This window comes from Larimichthys crocea, chromosome X (assembly GCF_000972845.2).
Source record: "Larimichthys crocea isolate SSNF chromosome X, L_crocea_2.0, whole genome shotgun sequence".
Lineage (NCBI taxonomy): Eukaryota > Metazoa > Chordata > Actinopteri > Sciaenidae > Larimichthys > Larimichthys crocea.
The window spans coordinates 11,120,188-11,141,487 of NC_040020.1; the positions used below are offsets into that span (position 1 = coordinate 11,120,188).

General features: G+C 38.7%; 1 protein-coding gene across 1 annotated transcript in view; it reads left to right on the forward strand.

Moving 5' to 3' along the window:
• Positions 1 to 21,300, forward strand: part of prkcaa (protein kinase C, alpha, a) — a 130,319-nt gene that overhangs the window by 72,530 nt on the left and 36,489 nt on the right. Inside the window, exons 7-14 of the mRNA XM_027282846.1 lie at positions 8,570 to 8,726; positions 9,715 to 9,849; positions 10,249 to 10,342; positions 16,351 to 16,491; positions 16,609 to 16,782; positions 19,162 to 19,253; positions 19,466 to 19,528; positions 19,721 to 19,859. Coding sequence (XP_027138647.1) covers positions 8,570 to 8,726; positions 9,715 to 9,849; positions 10,249 to 10,342; positions 16,351 to 16,491; positions 16,609 to 16,782; positions 19,162 to 19,253; positions 19,466 to 19,528; positions 19,721 to 19,859 — 995 coding nt within the window. The remainder of the gene's footprint in view (positions 1 to 8,569; positions 8,727 to 9,714; positions 9,850 to 10,248; positions 10,343 to 16,350; positions 16,492 to 16,608; positions 16,783 to 19,161; positions 19,254 to 19,465; positions 19,529 to 19,720; positions 19,860 to 21,300) is intronic.

Sequence of the window (21,300 nt, forward strand, 5' to 3'; positions counted from 1 at the left end):
TGGCTGTAATGATAGTGCATTAGCACATCTGCTAGAACAATAGTGACGGCAAGAAGCTGACAGCAGGCGCACATAATCATTCAATTAACTGACTAACGGGGGTCAATGCTTTACAAGACCCTGGCACTGAACTTTGCTGACTTATTCACTTATCACATTACCACCTCAAGGAAGAGAGGGAATGTGGGCGGAGAAGTGGTGCAGCACCTATTTGCATGCTTAACACAACAAAACATTAAGAAGCGATAAATAAAAAGATTTACATGTTTGTCCCATTCATTGCAGTACATTGCAAAAAGATGGACACTTGTACCCTGTACATATAGCACTGATTATAATTAGTTATGACTAATATCATGTATGATCTTGCTAAACGTCTGGCCTGGCCTTTAGCAAGTTTACTTTTTTTTTTTCTTACTAGTTCAATAACGGTCTGCCTCACAAAAATACACTCACATAAACTGGTTAAAGTGCTGAAATACCTAAACAGTGACAGCTTAAACACAGTTGAGCTCACGTCAGAACATACTGAGTTGGTCAAATAAAGCACAAATATTTATTTGAGGCCTTTCATTTCCCGTTCTCCATCTGGTGTCTCCTCCTAACGTGCTTTCTTTTCTCGCAAGCCATGTGCTTCAGTGCGTGTCTTATTTGTGATGCAGATGTTAATGCAGTCTATATTGTTAATATGTTCTCTTCCAGTTTCCCGTTATAGAACTGATTTTAAATTAAAATGACTAACTGAATTTCAAGGTGAGATCTATGTGGGACAAAAAAGAGGATTGGGTTTATACTCAAGACTTGGAAATAGACTCCTGAAGGATAAGCTGGCTATATTAACATGGGACTCACTGACCCTCTTCACCCAGTTTTTAGCTATACAGTATCTTTAGCAACATGCTAGTCTGATGTAGCTTTCATTTGTGGTAAACTGTGCAATGCCACAGACCACTGTCAACTCATAATAATGACGTGAATGTATAGTATATCTGAAAATGCATGCTTATTTCATACTTGTATGTGTGTAAGTACACATGGATGTGAATGTGCATACACCAGGAATGAGAAACCACCGTTATCATCTGAAATAGTGTTTAGTTTGAGCAAAAACCTGCAGACTCTTGCTCCTCTGTGGTACACACTGTAGTAGCCAATTCCTGATGTGGACAAAACATGCTTGTCTTAATTTGCATGTGCTCTCTTGCTTCTGTGTGTGTAGGTGTGTGTATAGAACTGCTGTAACAGCCTGCAGCCCACTCAGGGCAGATTGTATCATAGATTACATTAGCTGCTGTAGACGCCTTGCAGACAGCCTGTCAAACAATTGTATTACAGTACATTGTGAAGAGGGTGCAGTGGATAGCTTGGAAGAGGAAAATGCGCAGGATTTTCAGAGTGTGACCCTTTTAATGGGATGTGTATGTGCTAACTCTATTTTTGCATTAATTATAATTATAATTACTGGTTCATTTTTCTTGCATTTGTTTAATAAAACTGTCCCACCCAGTGATTTTAGCTTTAATCTCACACTGTCTTGTTTTCTATGTATACACCTGTTGAATGCAGAATATGTTTTGGAACATTTTTGTTGTTGGAAAGCACCTTTCATGAAGATAAGTTGAGTAACAGATGTGTAATGGGTAATGTGACTAATTACTTCTGCCATTGAGTATTTGGTAAGTAATGAGCAATGTATTACATCTTTCATGTAAGTTACCCAACACTGATTATAATATACACGATCAAAAAAGGTGAAAGGTCACAAATGCCTACTGTAGTTCCCACTCCTCTGTGCCAACAATTTTAGAAAAAGTCATCTGAGTCAACTAAAAAACGGGACTGAAAAACAACCAAATATATTTTGTTTGGCTTTTAGTGGGAATCAGCAAATCAAACGAAGTGGGTTCAAATGAGGTTTAAGAGTGCCACACTGACATCTGGTGTGGTCTCTGAAAAGTGGTCAGACTCAAATGAAATTTAACTTAAGCATATCTCGTCAGAAACAACTTCCTCTGCCTTTTGGTTCCCTTTGTTGTCCCTAACCCTGGTCCTCCATTGTTCATTGTTTCATATTCATAAACATTTGCCCTGCCAAATCAGTAGCTCAGCTGAGACTTATTTCACTGTCATAGCTGCAGACTCTTTAATGGGACTTTTTGACCAAATTGCAAACCAGGTGCAGCTCTGAAATCCACAGAAGCAAGACGTGTCTTCAGTGTAAGCACAGCTACTACAAATTTATCATGTAACAAAACATATGGGGAGACTCCGATTTTAGAAATGTGATATGGTGCCATTAAGTCGAGACTGAAAGACTGAGTGCAAAATGATGAGTGCTAGAATTTCCCTGATCAACCCATCAGCAGTGCACACACACACACACACACACACACACACACACACACACACACACACACACACACACAGTCATATTTGACTGAAGAGTGACTCCAATGGCCAGAGCCAAAATGTTCAACAGGAAGTGACATGGCTGCCAGAGGAAGCAGCTGTCCTGTAAACCCATACATGGACTCACATATGATCTCCAACTAGACCAACAGAGACATAGAAACAGACCTTCTGGCAACGACACTGAGATTGCAAAATTAAATAATGAGTCACTCAGAAACACAAGAGATATTTTTGTTGTTTCCAGAAACATATGAGAATGTGTGTTTTTGTTACTTAGGGTACATGGAGATGGGAGGGGAGGTGCTGAAGGAGACAAAACAAGTTCTGTCTAGTGAAGGACGCACATAGCCCACTAACCTTGTCCTCCGCCTCTCATTCCTTTTAACACACAGCTTTTCTCTGTCCGTTGCTGTGGTGCTGTGGACGTCACCCTTCTGTTTGTTTCAGCAATACTACTGTTCATCCAATCAGTGCACATATCCAGAGTTAACAAAGGATATATGTCCATATTCTATATCACTGTGTGTGCAGGCATGTGGTTGATGCCTTGCTGCCTGCAGGTCCTTTGGGAGTGTGTGAAAGACAGTGTTAATAATTACATTTCCGTTTTTTTTCCCTTGTTGACTTACCCATTTTTGCAGAAAAGGCTCATTTATCAAACCACAGAGGGCTTGTCCCCCCACTCTTTTAGCTCTGTGTTCATTAGATTTTACTTCTTCCCTTGATGTCCCAGTCTCTTTTCTGCTTTTTGTTATACTAATGCTGCTGTAGGAGTCAGCTTGTTTTAAACGTAGGTGCAATGTAGGTGTGTGTAGGTCAGATTGGTGCTTAGAGTGGATATAGATGTGGGTGGATCAGGGAAGCAAGATTTTACTTTTGAACCTTTTGGAGGTGTAGCTGCTCTTTACAGTCAAAGACAAAATGCACTCTACATACTTTTAACATCTTCTGGATCATCATCTGCAACTCCCATTCCTATCTTACTGCTGCTTTTGATGTATTATTTTAACTCCAGATAAGTGGTCAAATGTGCAGAAATGCATTCTGAAATTATCTATGTGCAAGATTAATATCAGAGGATACCAGAGTGCAATGCAACCACAGCTTTTATCCTCATGATTTGCTCATAGGTTGCATGCAAAAAGCATCTTTAATGGTGCATTGCATTATTCTCCATGGACATTATATCTGTATAAACTTACAATATTATTCTGTGCATTTATGTCTGCAGGCAATCTATTAGCAGCATTGTAGAAAATATAGAAAATCATGTACTGTACAGAACAGTTTTCACAAAACTGTGTATGACATCCTGTAACTGCAGATGTTTGTTCCTGCATTCAACTCTTTCATCTCTTTTGACTCACTCTCACTTTTGCATTTTCCTGTATCACCTCGGTTTCATTCTTTTTTTTAAAGGCTATTTCAGGTTGCTCACTGTAGGTAAAAGTCAGATTTTACCTCTAACATGCGAACAGAACAATCATGTTAAAAGACCACATAGAATTAGAGCTACAGTTGTACTAATTATCAAGTCAGAGAGAGCGATCAAGTGAGTATTCTTGTTTGTGTGTGTAGAAAGGGATCTTAGTCATGTTTACATTCATACAGTCACAAAAGCTTACGCCTGCAGCACCACTAGGTCACACTGGTTCAGATTTCCCTCCATAGTAATTCTTTTGCCAATATATTGGCTTTTGTTGCATGCTCATCTGTCTTTATCTCACAGTAATGCAGCACATCCTCCTTCCTGTCATCTTGAGCTAACCATTTTGATCAGAGTCACTAAATTAATGAAATGTCAAAGTCTGTCCCCATAATTATTTAATTCTGTAATTTAATATCTTCAAAATCTTGATCAATACACTGTTTTTCTGCACAGTCAGTTCCCTCTTTATTACTTCAATGTTACTAGTAAGTTTCTCATTCAGTCAGGCATCAAACTATAATAACAATATTCTGTTGGCTCTCTGAATCCAAGGAAGACTTGCTGGAAGGCAGAAGGGGTTTGGATCAACGTTCACGGGTTTGGATGCAGCCTGCAGGTTTTCACTTGATAATTACTGCCCAATGATCTGAATCCTGCTGACTAACTGCTATTACATTTTCCCTATGAATCAGAGTTAAGATGGAGCAGCTGACAGCACTTGTGTTGGTACCAATGCCAGCACTTTTCCACTGCAGGGAGTTGGCCATTGGGACAGCATTTTCTCCTCCTCCTTGGCTATCTAATTAAATACATAATCCACCAGAACTGATCTGTAATTATTCTAAAGATGTTATTATTTAAAAAAAAATCTGTAATTCTTTCCGTTAACCCTATTACACCACCCTTTTTCAGAGCAGTTTTTAAGTAGTGGGTTATCAAAGGACACAGTGTTACTTTGAGAGGGTGGAGAGAGAATCAGGTGGTTTAAGCTCCATAGATTGTGTTTGCACAGGGAGGGAGGTGAAGAACAAACATCGCCAAAGTAGGGTCAACTTGTGTCAGCTGAAGACAAGGCTTGGTGTGTTTTTTACAACTCAACTCTTGAAAGAACGTAGGAATGAATGAAATCTAGTGGTTTGCTTGCAGTGTCACAGTTCACCCTCAGGGTAAAAACAAACAAACAAAAAAAAAAAACATTAGGAGGTTGTTGTATCCATGTAAATTTTACAGACCCGAAGGAAGAAAGTAAACCACTGCAAGTTTATCCTCAAAGAAACAAACACACATAAGAGTTTCAAGTAGCAAAAACCTGTTATAAACCTAATTAAATTAAAATCTCACAATCATTTCAATCCAGTTTGTATTGACATGGACATTTTATTATTATAACTATCACTAACCTAAAAAACATTGACACATTTTCCTCTCATACGTTGCTGACTGTCACATAGTAATGAACAGATGCTAACATTTTTGAGAAAACGTAGAAAAAACAAGTTCAAGAAAATTTTCCTGAGGAAAGCTGTGTGACTATTTTTCGTACCCCATCTTGGTGTGAACCTTCTTTAGTATTTTGTCTCCATCATATTAAGACTCATACACACTCTCCTTTTTTCAATGTCATAGAACAGCTGAACTCTGTTGTTGCGTGATTTCTGCCACCAGACTCCCAGAAGTCATGTCATTGGTATTCCCTGTCTGTCGTCGCTGCCCTGCCTTGGCTCCCTCTTCTCAGCATGTTGCACGCTGTCTTCGCGCTATTTTAACTTTCATCGCTACACTTTTTTTTCCCCTTCCCGCTTGGCCTTTTCTTTCTCTCTTTGATTGTTTGTAGAAGAGTGAAACTTTATATAGTTTGCAGTTACTAAGGTAAAAACCTCACCAGGAGTGGATTTCATGAGGCAGTCGGGATTGCAGAGTCAAAGCATATGTGCTGATTAGCCATTATACATTCAGAAAGCTCAGCAGAGCTTGTATCTGGAATGTGAATATGCACAGCTGATAAGTCATGAACTAACATATGTAATGTTTGATGTGTGGGTTCAGTTTGGCTCAGATTTTCTACAATCTTATCAGGTCAGCAGATTGTTATTTTTTAAAGGTTTTTGTTAGTTTTAGTCGGTCGGGTCAACACATGTTTTTTTCTTTTTTTTCTTTTGAGAACTGCACCACATTCTGTCTTGCACTCCTGTTTAAATGCAAGCCAAGATAGTTGTAAAGACTGTGAAGACGTATCCGAGCAACTATGTCACGGCCCCTGCACACAACCCCTGCTTCCTTTGTCCTAGTGTTGTTGTGTGTGTGTCTATTTGCATATGCATGTATTTCTAGACTCATTTGCACACGGATAAATTGAATCATTATGCGCTTTAAGACATATGATACCATACAGTATGTAGAAATTCAGGTTTAACATGTAGTATTTATATTAACATTTTGACCAGGAATTCAGCACCACAAATACCTTGGTTTGTGAGCTTGCCTCTCTGCAGTACAGCTGAAAGTAGTTAGGACTACTCACACATCTTGTTTGAATTATGCCACACAGTTATGTCAAAGGAAAAAGCTCTGTGCCTGCCAAGGTACGGTATATTAGACAGTATAGACTACCCCCTAGTGATCATTTTTGGAAGTACATTTTGCACAAACTCATGTAGATACTTCACAGTCTCGTCTGTAGTCAATAAACACATCAGCAAATTCAGCCTGCATGCACATTCTTCAGCCAATAACATCAGGGTTTATTGACAGAGAAATTCTTTTATTTTTTGATTTTCATCCTCATATGTTTGTTTGTGATGTTATCCCATAAATATCCAGCCAAACGGTATTTTTTAATTTATTTTTAATTCTTTCTAGATCACGGTCATTATAATCGACTCTTCCTGGTCAGGAATTATTAACTGAACTAATCATCATTTATTATTCAGACAAATTACATTAGATCCAGCATGAACACATTATAATTATATTCCACTGTCACATACACAAACACAGGCCACTGATCAATGTCCCTTTGTAGGTCTGCTTTACGCCATCATTTGGGTTCTGTGACTTTGCATACATAGAGCCACAGCATGAAAAATATTCAAAACATGACCTTTACAGTGCAAGAGTTAAAAGTTCATGAAGGAGTGTTTGGTGCAGAAGTTAAAGTTCATCAATTGACGTACTGCACACATCACATGGAATTTCATTTAAATATAACACATGTACATTATATATAATGAATAAATTCAGTTTACAGACATTACTATTAGATCACCCATTCCATCAAGAATATGAAACAGGCAAAACATGAACACCTTTATTGATCTCAAATATAAAAGTCATTTCAAAGGCCAAATCAGTCTGTCTGTGCTTCCCTTTCTCTGCTGCAGAGTGCATCCATATTAGGATGCATTCAATTGCAAATACAGTTAGCAGTCAGTCCTTCTTCTGTGTCTGTAGACAGGCTTTACACTTTTCCATTGGATTTTTGAGAAAGCAGAGTGTTGCCAGCTCAAGATCGCTCAATACCTTCCCACACCTCGAGTTGCTTCTGTGAGCTGGTATCTGTCTCTTTTCTTCTCAAGTATGATCTTTTGCTGCCTCTGCTTTTCTCAGTGTGTGTACGTGTGTGTGTGCATTTGTGTGTGTGTGTGTGTGTGTGTGTGTGTCTGTACTTTACAGAAACTCACTCAATCACTCATCACATCATCAAACTTCACACCTTGCAAACATCGTTCCAACACCCGAATTCTGCAGCACAGATGCTGAGCATATAATATCTAATAATATACATTCTCAGTGGCTCAAATGATAGAACGACATTTAAATATGAAATACTGTTACTGTGAGCATCTGTCTTTGCCCTTTGCAACAGTTACTCATATCTATCTCATTAAGTGTATTCAGCCAAGATAGCAGGTTTAGCATATTGGCTTGGTGCCTTCCTCCTGAGGTCCGATGTTAGTAAACATCTTCACCATTGTAGTGTGACTGACAGGGCCACATAAAGAGATGTCTGGGGTCTCCAAGGGACAAGCAAAATAGGCAATTACCCTGTCCCTGTTGGGATGTGTTGTGTGTAGATAAATGTAGAATGTGTGTATACACCAGTGTGGGCATGGATGGATGTGTGTGTGTGTGTGTGTGTGTGTGTGTGTGTGTGTGTGCGTGTATTTGTGCGCGCTGTACTGTAGCTCAGGCTTGGCAGTGCTCCAGCGCTCAGGGCTAATGGAGTGCTAATGTCTCTGGTGTGCCCTTGTTTACTGAACAGCTAAATACAGGAGGAGAAGAAGAGAGCCTTCATCTATTTAAGTGTGGCAGAGCCTGCAATTTTGAAAATCCTGTTCCCATAACACTTCCTGTAGTTGTTCGCTACTGTATACGGCTAGTCAGCATAAACAGTCCTCATAGGCTGTGACTCAACAATTGATCTTGAACAGCTGCAGTTTGTTCTATTGATGTCCACATGTTGCTGAAAAGAAAAGAAAGCATTGTTTGTTTCTGAACAAAGAGAATTGTATTGGAGAAACCACGTGGAATATGTATGGAGTCTTAAATATAAATGAAACTTGACTTTAAATAAATCCATCAGGTATTAGTAGTATGTTGGCTAGCAGGTCAGGTGTGTTGAATATAGGAGCCACTTATACATATACACAGAAATGTTATGGAGTTCATCTGTGTCTCTGTAGATAAAGGAATTATTTCTAATCCAACTTTTTTTAATCTCACTATCAGTTGGTGAAGGCAAAAACCTGATCCCCATGGACCCCAATGGCCTATCTGATCCATATGTCAAGCTCAAGCTCATACCAGACCCCAAAAATGAGACCAAGCAGAAGACCAAAACCATCCGCTCCAACCTCAACCCCAAATGGAACGAGACCTTTAATTTGTGAGTAAATCATGTACTGTCACTGTCCTACAAAAGACTACACTTGTGTTTACAATGTGATAAAATCATTACTGTAAATGCAATGTCATTATTGTATACATAAAGTCATTATACTACTGCTATATTATTTATGTATAGATATTCATAGATACTACTTTCACTGCTGCTGTTGTTACTGTACAGTAGTACAACTGCTACTACGCTTATCCCAATACAGTATGATTTATTCCCTAAGCTAAACAAAAGTTGTTTCCAGTTTCATTGTCTACAGTCCATCGATCAATCATGTGACTTATAGTAAAGTAATTACTTATATTATAATACTGTAAATCAGGGGTCTTCAACCAAGATTATTGACCCCTAGGGAGTCTGCCAATTTTTATTATAATAATTGACAATTTTCACCAAAATAATGGTGACTGTGAGGGTGCAGATAATTGAGAAACTACAAACAGCGAAGGCATTTGCACTCCAATTGGATGAATCAGTGGACATGTCCAAAGACGCACAGCTCTTGACATTTAATCACCAATGATAATTATGCATGAGCTTTTTATCAATCATAAACACATATAGGCTAGTAATAACCCAGTATATAAATAGGTTCATAAGGTGAAAGAAAAGTTGAATTAAGTAAATATAAAAGTTATTATAGGCAAGGGTAAAAACGTGAAACATTTTAAAATATTAATTACATGTGCGGGTCCCTGTTCTGTTTGTCTCTTGTCGAAGGAGTCCTTGGGCTGAAAAAGGTTAAAGGACCCTGCTGTAAAGTATAAAGTTTAAAATGTCTAGTGTTACCACCAGTGTCAGTGTTGTTACTTGAAAAGTAAATGTTTAATTTTAACGTTTCCATAAATGAATGACAATAAATACGGATTATAACATATAAGAATAAAGTGCAGTGTATTGCAAACATATGCCATGTTTGAAGTTCGATTGACACCAAACCTGACACAAACATGTGTACCATCTCTGTGTTGTATAGCAAGCTGAAGCCTACAGATAAGGATCGCCGGCTGTCAGTGGAGGTGTGGGACTGGGACCGGACCACTAGGAACGACTTCATGGGGGCTCTTTCCTTCGGCGTATCAGAGCTCATGAAGTCTCCAGTCTGTGGCTGGTAACTCTCACTTCTGTTTGTGTTACTGACCCTACTGTATTATTTGCAATGACACAGTGAAGCCTGGCAGTAATAAAACTCCTTTAACAAGTAAAATACGTCTGTATTTTTATCCTAGATGATATGGTATTCACAGCAGTTGTTTTTATTCAATCAAGCAGATTAGTTTCACCTCAATGAGAACTTACTTTGAAGTGCTATCATATTATTCATTATAGTGTTTAAAGTTTAAAAAGATGGCTTATTGAATGATGACAAAAACACAATGTTAATAATACTGAATAATTTAGGTTTGTTGTTGCTTTACCATTAACTACAACCAGGCCCATTAGGTTGAGTAGAAGAAGGCCTGTTTCTCTGTATGTGTCCACCCTCATTCTCCCTCTTTCTCTCCTCCAGGTATAAGTTATTGTGCCAGGAAGAAGGGGAGTACTACAATGTACCCATCTCAGAGGAGGATGACGGAAATGAGGAACTGAGGCAGAAGTTTGAGGTGAGGACTGTGCTGAAATAATCGCCTCTCATCTGTTTGTATTTTTTTTGGTCAATCAACTTTTCTGTTGGAAAAGCGATCTTTATTCATGTCAGCAAACCTGAGTAATTGTTAATGATAATAATGTATTTGACACAGCCCTGACTAAGACCCTAACCATCATACTCAGCCCCTGGAGGCCGACATCTTTCCTAAGTCATGCTAACCTTGTTGATCTTCTTTGAATAAATCCAGATTACCCTTCCCTTAAATCACTATAAACAGGTGAGTATGGGTGCGTACAGTACCTTCTAATTTAAAAGAAATTATATCAAATGGTCACACGCTCGCCTCAGCTTCAGCTGTTAAATTAGGAATGACAGCTGCATCATCAGCTCGTGGTCTTTTTAGACTCTGAGAATTCACATGTACACTGATTGTGTATGTGTTGTGTGTTCATCGCAGACTGTTAGTATTTTGTTCTTACATCAGAAAGATTACAACCTGGAGCGGATCAAAGCAGCTCACCGACACCCTTTGATATTTATTCTTTTCAAGCAGTAATCTACAAAGTCATTTCTTTGACACAGACTTGGCTAAGGCCAGGGATCTTTGATACCATATCTTGTTATAAACTCATGAGATACATCATGTTTTCATGAGTTTGTATCATTAGTTCATGATCAGGCTAATCCTGATCCTTGATGCTCTGTATCTCAGAGCCACACATCATCACTTCATAGTTTTACAAGCTGTTGAAGTAAATATTACACTTTTCCATGTCTGTGAAGATTATGCTGCTTGGATATACTGTAAAGAATTGTGGTGTTTTTCAGACTTTGTGAACTATGTTAGAAGTTTTTATTTAACCACAAACTAGCTCTCACTGCACTGCGAGTGTTATTGATGGTGGTCTATTCTGAACACTTGAGACTCCAACTGTAGTTATTTTAGTGATTTGTGAAGTTTTAATTAGACGACAATACTTTTTGCACTTGTAGTGGATGAACTTATTTTTAGAATCATTGACTTGTGATCAATTCTTGCCCTCCCAATAATGTGGAGGTTTTTTCTTCTTAATTAGATACAGCTCAGTTAGGATCCAACATGATTTACAGAGAGTTATTTTCTTAATCACATAGTAATGAAGTTTAATGATCATGGTCCTCATCATAGCATCTTTTCAATAATGAAGTAAAAGGGGAGTAGAGGAGTGTCTAAAATCATAATTAAATCCTAAACTTTCACCTCTGAAATGCAACTCAAACACATATCGTACACACACACACACTCACACCGCGCAAGACCCTTTTCAGCAGAGGTCTCTGATGAGACATAGCTGCCTGCTCATTTCCTTCATCCAATCTGCTGCATTGGTGTGTCTGGCCTGCTGAGAGTGAAGCAGCTCTCTGTGGTCCTCTGATTGTCTACCTCTCAGTGGGAGTGCAGGTTCCTGCAAGAGACATTTTAAAGTAATTTTCCATGACATTTCTGCAAGGCATTGTGGAGAGTTGAAGGTAAAATGGCAATAAATGATGAAAAGGCAGGTTAGAAAGATCACGGTTGGTATTGAATACTCGTCAACTGTGAGAGTGTGTGAATTTTCTAAAACCATTTTTGGATTTTATTTATATATAAATTATATATATATACTGTAAATTATAATAAAAGTAAATGAATGTGTGTATTCTCGTACTTGCATTTAAAAAATAGGTTTACCCAGGCTATAATCAAACGTTTTCACAATACACGTCCATTACCTGTTGAGTCAGTTTATCAGGTTAAGAGAGTTGGGAGAAAAAATTGAAGCTTAATAACACAGAATGAAAATGTAGTCGGTGATGACCTTCATACAGGATGTGAGGTTTCAGTCATGATGAAGAAGACAGAGAAAAGAGGTGAAGAGTACGAGTGGCGATTAAGGTCAGAGAAGAGTCAGATTTTCTATCGCTTGTCCGATTTTGGTTGTCATTGTAACAGGTCCACTTACAAATGTTCACTGAGATGGGATGCATGATGCATTGTGGTCAAAGTGTTTCTGGTCTTTCTCCCTGCTCTCGCACAAGCTTGTACTCGCTGTACTCTCACACACTAAATATACTTGCAAAAAGCAGATAGTCCCAACCTTTTTCTAGTTTGTTCTTTAAAACTATACGGTATTTTTCAATGCAATATGATTCTCCAGTTCTGCAGCTAAAGTACAGTATTCAGTAATTCAAGTTGGAGCACAAAACTTTCTAGTTTTTTTTAATATACTATACTATAATATATTATATATACTATACTAAATGGAAGCAGTGTTTTTTATATAAGGTATACTTTTTTCAGTCTCCAGGTCTCAAAATGGTTCATCCACTTGACCTTATTGTTTCTTTTCGGTCTCTATGGTTTCGACAGTTTGCCAGGGTCTCTTTCCTTTTTCTTCTTCATAAACCCTTCTGTGGTTCTCTCCCTTTTTTCCTGTAGCTTCCTGCTCCCTCCTGTGTGCTTGGTGAGACTTATACTGTACAAATGCTTCTTCATCCTGTGTCACATTGTCATATTTAATGCAAGAGTTTCTCTCTCCCTCTCTCCCCTTCTTGCCCCTGCTCTCAGGACTGCCAAATTAACTTTAATCTAAAGGTAGCCCCTCTCCTCTCCTCTCCTCTCCTCTCCTCTCGTTGTGATGACATGTTCTTTCATCTCTACTCATGTCTGATCATTTGTATGTGGTTTCAAGCTACTGCAAATATATCCAATTTACTAACAATTTGTTCTGGTTCTGGTTTGGGTTTAATCGAAACCAATAAGAATAGAAATGAAATCTATTTTGCTATCTTTGTAGAGGCCTAAATATCTAGTCACTGCTCCTTTTTGTACTCTGTAGCATTTCTTCATTTTACTCTATCCTACATGTGATACATTGAGCCCAGGTAAAAGGTGAATTATATGTCAAGTGAGAATACAAAAGATCTTGTTTGTCCTCACTGCTTCCTGCTAGTCAGAGTTTGTCAGAGGGTTGTTAGTAAATCCTGGCGCTGTGCTGCTCACAGTTCATGGCTATACATTTGTCTGCATGTGTCTTTGTATTCTGTATGTGTCTTTGACTGTGGATCACTTTGCCTGTCTACATCCTGTGTGCTTCCATCATTGTCATTGCAGGTATTACCTGGTAGTATATATGTGGTTATCGTTTCATCCTAACTTAGAAATGCTTACGCTTTACCTGCTACTCCTTTCTGTAAACATCTCTCATTATATCAGACCTCACATTTGATCGATAGTGGATTTGTGGACTATAGAAATATTCCACAGTGGGAAAATATTTGGCTTGAAGAAGAGAAACAATGGTGGCCACAAGATGTCAGCATTGGACTGAAATACATGGCCTATGTTTGTGTGTGTGGGGTTGTTTGTAATTCATCAGTGTGCTTTTGAGGTACCAGGTTTTTCTTTTTCCACCCACAGATTGTCACCTTGCTTCTTGCTCATACTTGAAGATTTGATTTCCATGCTACTTTTAAATGATACTGATTCACACTTGAATTTGTTAGATGTTGTTTTTCTTTTTTACTTGACTTGTGTTAGTGCTGGTGGAGTTTCACTTGATCAAGGAAATACAGTACACACTTTCCACTTAGTTATTGTACTTTTGAGCTTTGATTTTTTCAGTTATTTCTACCACAAACTTCTAAAAGATTGTTTCCATTAAGGATGGATTGACCCTACATTGTCTCTGTTGATACAGATTTCTGCGTACTACGTGTAACTCATTGGAATAATTTTATATACATATACATATTTACATATTCGCAAGGACTGCTGTGGCACCAAAACCTTGCCAAGACTACTGTAGGTTAAAGTAACTGATTGCAGAAACACAGACTTTTCTAATTATATTGACTGTAATGTGATGTAGAAAATGAGGCTACCTGATCCACCTCCTCACTCATTGGATCACTGCTCAAATACCTGCATATAAAAATGCCTTGGTTTAGTCAGTTGTTGTAGCTCGCACCTATACTCAACTGTACTAAGTGAGCCGGCCGTTTTGGCTCCCTTCTCCCTGTGGTTTCAGGACCAAGCAGTTGTGGAAGACTCTAATCAGGTGCGTCTTGAGAGGAAGGACAGTAAGGTTGCTGCTCGCTCGGCCCAGCCAGGCTCTTTTTTTTTTGGCTAAAGCTTACATGTGTGCTGTGATCTGGTGTAGTCTGCTCTGCTTTGCCTATCTCTGGTGCTCTCCCAGATAAAAAGCAGACTATGGTAGATGCTATTAACCACACTAAAGCTTCTCAGAATTGGTTGTCTTCAGTTAAATGTCTTAATTTAGTTGGGCCTATAATGAATGTGACTGAAGCTTAAATGTGATAAATTATGGAATTTGTTATGTTCTTGGCCCATTTTTCTTAATTGATTGGGCACCACGTAATTTTGTCAGCAGATATTGAAAGTTTTGAAATCATTTGAAAATATTTGTGATAAAAGTCACCATGTAGTGCATTTGGTAGACATTTGTTTCTGCCAAGGTGACCCTTTGGAGTTGCATTGAGATGACAGTGCTCAAAAGTTGTTACTTGAACAGATTTAGATCAAGATCTTCTATAGCCAGGAAGCAGTAAAGAAATTTGAGAATTTAATACCAATTTCTTATGGTCTCTGTTAAAGCTAAATAATGATCTGCTTAATGTAATATACCAGTGTAGAAAACACAAATGGATGTTGAGGTTTAGCATGAGTTTGGATCTGTGTTTGGCCTTGGCTGAGTGTGAATACTGGACTTGGAAATCTTGGTTGTGCCCTTGTGCAGAGAGACGTGTTTAGCTGTAAGACTGCCGTGAAGTTGTGTATTTTTCAGCATAGTGCACTGTAGTTTTCTAGAGAGCTTCTTGGAGCATCTTGCCATCCTTAGACATTAAGCATGACTTTGGCATGAAGGATAGGAGAAAATCTTTTTGCCTTTTTGCAAATACAGGTGAACATAAGAGACACTTCTCTGGACCAGTCATGCATGCACATAACAAATCCACAGTGTGGTATCCTTCTCTTCATTATTCACGCAGCTATGCAACTTTGTGTTAGTGAGAAAAATCATCATCATAATTGTCAGTGGAGTTAAAATGTTTGATGTCAACAACAACATTTTGCCTTTGCCACACAGTTGTCGGAGGTAATTATTGATGTAATACTTAAAGTAATGCTGAGCCTTTTACCAATTACCCAGATGCATATTCAAAATATCTTTATTGTACATAATTAACTTAAACAAAATGCCCTTCCACCTCCACTCCCCCCAAAATATGAACATGTATTTTAAAACAAAAATATCACAAGCTTTTGGTGGTCTTCAATAAATCTTTTTTTCTTTCACATAAACTGCAAGACATATTTTGATGTATTTACATAACATCATTTGTTCCTCCTTTAAGTCAACAAAAACAGTCAGTACTGAAGTTTTAAATTAATCTTAATGACAATTACTTGTTAATACAGTATATATCCGACATCACAGCTTCTGCTATTTATTGGTCAATGATGTGATAAGCTGAAACAAAGAAACGTCAATGTATCCTTTTGTTAACAGTTCAGTACACTTTGTTGAATTGTATCCGTCTGTATGGAGCCATTTTTGTGTGTATCAGCTCCACAATGGCACTTCAGTCTCATTTCACTCCATTAACTTCAATCAGTGTATTGGAGCTGTGTATGGGCAAATGAGTAGTGTGAGTGTGTGAGCACTTGTAGAGGAAATATTTTTAAAGAATGAAACATATGGAATATTTGTGTCTAAATAATAGCTGTACTGGTAAAAAAAACACCACAAAGTAGCCTTTATTAGCTTTACTCATTCAGTATCTGTTACATTTATTTTTATGCAGACAATAACTTTTAAAACTTTTAAAAGGTGTGGATTTTAGGAAATCTGGACCTATCTTGGTTATCTTAGTTATCTCCAACTATACAGCACAGCTTTATGTCATGTGTGTTTGTTACTCAAAGTACTTTTTAATGTATGTATTTCTTACATGCCACCCTTTGTGCCCTGAGTACAGAAAGCCAAGCTAGGCCCAGGTAAAAAGGTGATCAGCGAGATGGACAACAGCCACCCCAGTGTGCCCTCCAACAGCCTGGACCAGGTCAAACTCAGCGACTTCCACTTTCTTGCTGTTCTGGGGAAAGGCAGCTTCGGCAAGGTGAGGCAGCTGTGATCAGCTTAGTGTAACTGGTAACCTTTCAGCATGATAATTGAAAGGAAAATGAAAAATTAGGTTAGACGTAGGAATGATCTTTTCTTTTCCCTCTCTGTGAAGGTCATGCTGGCAGAGATGAAGGCATCTGAGGAGCTGTACGCAATAAAGATCCTGAAGAAGGACGTGGTGATCCAGGACGATGACGTGGAATGTACCATGGTGGAGAAGAGAGTCCTGGCCCAACAGGACAAGCCGCCCTTCCTCACACAGCTCCACTCGTGCTTCCAGACTGTGGTAGGTAAAATGCTCCTGGACACGCGTCAGGACAAGTCACTCTAGGTCGGGTCAGGTCAAATTAATTCATGAAGGGGCTTTTAGCTAAACAGCTTAGTCATAAAGAGTTGCAGACAGCAGTAGAGGACGTGTATGACAAGTACAGTTAAAAAAAAGAGAAGGAGATACAAATAAAGTCCAATTAGAAGGCTGATGTGTGTGTGTGTGCGCGTGTGTGTGTGTACAAAAGCAAATTTCTGTATGTGCATGCAAGTGTGTATTGTCTTTGAGTCATGCTAAAACCAGACCACACAACCTGAGAGCACATACTGTATGAGCCAAGAGACATGCACTCATAAATATGTATAATTCCTGCACACACACAGCACATTTTTAAGCACACACGCAGTGATATACTCACAAACTAACACACATACAGTATACACTTGCACCTATTCATAGAAGTGCATTGTGCTGGCTTATATAAGAACATGCACACATGTAAAGTTCTGAACAAAATTGGGTTAGTGCCCTGCATTGTAGTTTTTGTTTTTTCCTTCTACCTTCGCCTTGTCAAGCTTTAGAGCTAAGACTGGCCAATGTGTCTGCTGCACAAACACAAAGTCTCTCACTCAGTCTCACTTTCATTCTAGTAGGTCTTTTAAATCATAGAGAAATATATTTTACAGCTCTGCTTTTACACCTACCCAGAAATGAATATGGAACAGTCTAAATCCTGAGCCAAATCCTCTTGAGATTAAGTTTCTTCATTCATGTATGTACAGTATATATGTTGGAGAATCACTCACGGTGTAACAATACCAGCAATAATAGCAGCTTGGCTCTGCCCTCATGGCAGTTTATTCAAGCTGGCATGGCCTATCATGACACATGCAATGTCACATTTGGCATTTTGACAGGGTCATGTAATGACCCTTTCACATGCTCTGTGATGTTGAAAGAGCAGTTCAGCGATTCACCACCATGAGGTTTGAAGACTTTGGAGAGACAGATTACTTGAAAAATTGTCAAAATCTGTGGAACAAAGGCTGGGGTATCCTGACTTTTAGACCCTTTAATTGGTCAAACAAAACAATTGCACAATAGTATCGGATGTAAAGTTTTGAATTTCATTAAACCTACCCTGCCTCCATAAAATTCTCCAAGCCTAAGCTAAGATAACTTGAATTATATCAACAAGGTTATTTTCCCAGACATGACAAAGCTCCTCTGGAGTGTCAGAAATAAAATGATACTCTTTTCACAGGCTGAATCCATATTACAAGTAAACTGATTTCCATGTGTAAAATTGGTGCAGTGCCCCTTTTACAACCACTGTAGTGGTGTATCTTTTAATAAGATGATTAATAAATTTATGATCAACCCTGGAAAGTCACTAACCTCTCAAGGGTTTTTGAACACAGACATGTTGTAAATGTGACAGAGACAACAAGTTTGTGGGAAAATCTGGTGATTTCATGACAAATTAAGCTAGGCGAGGACACTTAGAAGAAATAAATGTAGAGGTGTGATGAAACTGTAAACTATTGTTTTGGAAGGGTGGTTGGCAAATTAACTAAGGACTAGGGAAATAGTAACTTTGATGCTCTGAGCAGGGACCTCCATGTTCTTGACATACTAGCTTTTGTTTTATTTATTTGTTTTGCAGAATATAGAGGCACATAAATGCAGCCACTCCTCAAACATTTTAGTCTTAATTTGAAAGGACTCCTTTTATCTAAGTCTCTTAAATCTACATAGCAACTGTTTGCACTGGATGCACTAGTGTTTCCACTATTTCTTTGCAGATTTTGAACATAGGAAGGGTGAGGAAACCTTTTAGCATACTAATTAGCTTAAAGATTATTTTTTGCATTTGTTTTGCTAAAAAACTAAATGTACCACTATGACTACAAAGCAAAAGACTACAGACAAGATTAATATGAGAGATGTAGAGATTCTAGAGAAGGTGTAGTGTGCAAGTCCAGAGTCAGATCTGTTTGGGTCAAACCTGGTAGGATGTCAACTTTGCCGCTCATATGGGTCTAGCGACTAGCTGTCAAACAGACCTAGACCAGGATCAGGCCAAACGTGTCATGGGTGGTGAGGGACCAGACAAAGAGAATACTTCCTGACAGATGTCTGTGTTGAGTGTTTTCTTTTTCCATGAAGCGCTTTGTTGTGGGCTTTTTAGGTCACCTTGTCATGGAAAGTGTAGCAGGAACGATGGAATGACTCAGACAGCAAGGCTAGGGCAGGCTGCGCTATCAGTGAATAGATATGTAGAAACGTTTGGATGCTTTGGTGGAACTTTGCAGATTTTATATGCAAAATAATGATATGTTGAATATTTTTCTGCACACCCGTCCCCTACCCTCTTCTATTCCTTCTATTCTACAGGACCGTCTGTACTTTGTTATGGAGTATGTGACTGGAGGAGACCTCATGTACCATATCCAACAAGTGGGCAAGTTCAAGGAACCTCAGGCAGTGTAAGTCAGTTCATTAACTACTGGTGTGTCTGCATAGTGGATAATTTTCTCCGAACACAAACAAAAACAGTTTATTTTAAGAAAAATGTTTATTTTAGTTTTGTAAAACATCTTGTTTGAAAAAATCTATATACAATCTAAATTCCTGCAGAGAGCATGTGTTGCACTAGTCTTGAAAAATGGTTGTTTAACATGATGGGTTGTTATTGCAGGTTCTATGCAGCAGAGATTGCTGTTGGTCTCTTCTTCCTGCATCTTAAAGGAGTCATCTACAGGTGAATATTAACTGGTTTGCACAACTCACACAGAATAAATACACCCAGCAGCAGAAACTGGGATTTGTTTAGAATAAATAGGATAAGAATAAGAAGAATTTAAGATTGGCAGTAAAAGCCATCTTCTTAAACTACTTCTCAAAGCGAAGTCAAATCTTCAAAGGTGTTTTAAATGTCTATGTGCCTCCTCAGGGATCTGAAGTTGGACAATGTGATGCTGGACTCTGAGGGACACATTAAGATTGCTGACTTTGGCATGTGCAAAGAGAACATGGCAGAAGGAGTGACCACACGCACCTTCTGTGGCACTCCAGACTACATCGCCCCAGAGGTAAGGCTGAACATGTAGAGATGTGTGCGGGTGTGTGCTTTTATCCATGCGTGGGAGTATGTTTTGATGCATGAGGTCATCCCTGTCACTGTCTGGTCTGAGCCTGTGTCACCCTTTTGCTCCAGATTAAGGTCACTGCCTCAGGACAGGCACGCACACGCGTGCATGCACTCAATCATGACGTAAGCAGCCCGGTCAGACAAACACACAGTGTGTCCGCTGGCGTGTCCAAACTTAACCCAAACATACAAGCTGGGGTCTCCATGTGTCCCCATGTGATTTACTCATTGTTTTTAACTCCAATAAAAAAAGCAGTTCAAGACAAATCCACCTGATAGTATCACCTTATCATTAATAATCATGATTTTGGTAAAAACAGATAACAAGATATTTAGCTTATTATGGTATTGATTATCATCAATATCAGTACATTGTAACATCCCTAATCACAATAGTTGCAAAGGTTGGTCCAAATAGGATTAATTAAGTCAGTCTAGCATTAATACTGACTGTTCATCAGCTGATGTGGCAAATGTGTATCAGTTAGACTGAATCAACTCCCAGTGAATGGAGACGGACCCAGCCCCCAAATATTTCAATTCAATTTCCAATATGATACATGTTTCAGTGCCATTGCTTTGCTTTGCATCAGCATAAGAGATTGCTCCATAAAACCCAAGCTGATGATCACAATGGCACTGATAAAATGTCAAACTATATGTTTCTATTTTTTCAGAAATGTAAAAACAAATTTAAAGACACAGAATAATATCTTAATATACTAGTTCTGATTTCACTGACCAAAACTGTTAGCGCATGCAATCATAAAAGTAAACCATCTAAAAGATGGGAAATGTCACCCCCAATTAGTTGCTAAACAAAAGCACTGTGTGTGATTTATTGGTTCTGGAAATGAGGCTAAGTATCCAGAATTCAATGCTATTTTCTGCCTGTTAATCTATTTATCAGTCTCTCTTAATTTCACCCGATATAGCGACAGTAAAAGTCTAATGCTACAGCTTTCAGCAGTTTATACTTTATGTACTGATTTAGTTTGTCCAACTCTCTAGCCATTATCTGTTAGTTGGCTTCTATTTAATGGTGGGCTGGGTTATTGATCCACCCTTAAAACCCCCTCTGACAGACTGGGAGGTTAATTCCACCCCACGGATGCGGGGTGAACATGCTGTGACCGTTCAGAGTCAGACTGACACTAATGCGCAAGGCAGGGATGACACAGCAGGGGGTTGGAGCAGCTACTGTTTCCATAGCACTGTGAGCAGGTGCACACATTTAATGTTACACACTTTATACTAAGTCATGAACACACATATGATGCTGCATGACAGCATCACATGCACACCCGATCATGCGCACGTTTGTACACACATGCACACTCATGCACATACTCCAAAACGCTCTGAAGTGAAGGCTGACCTTA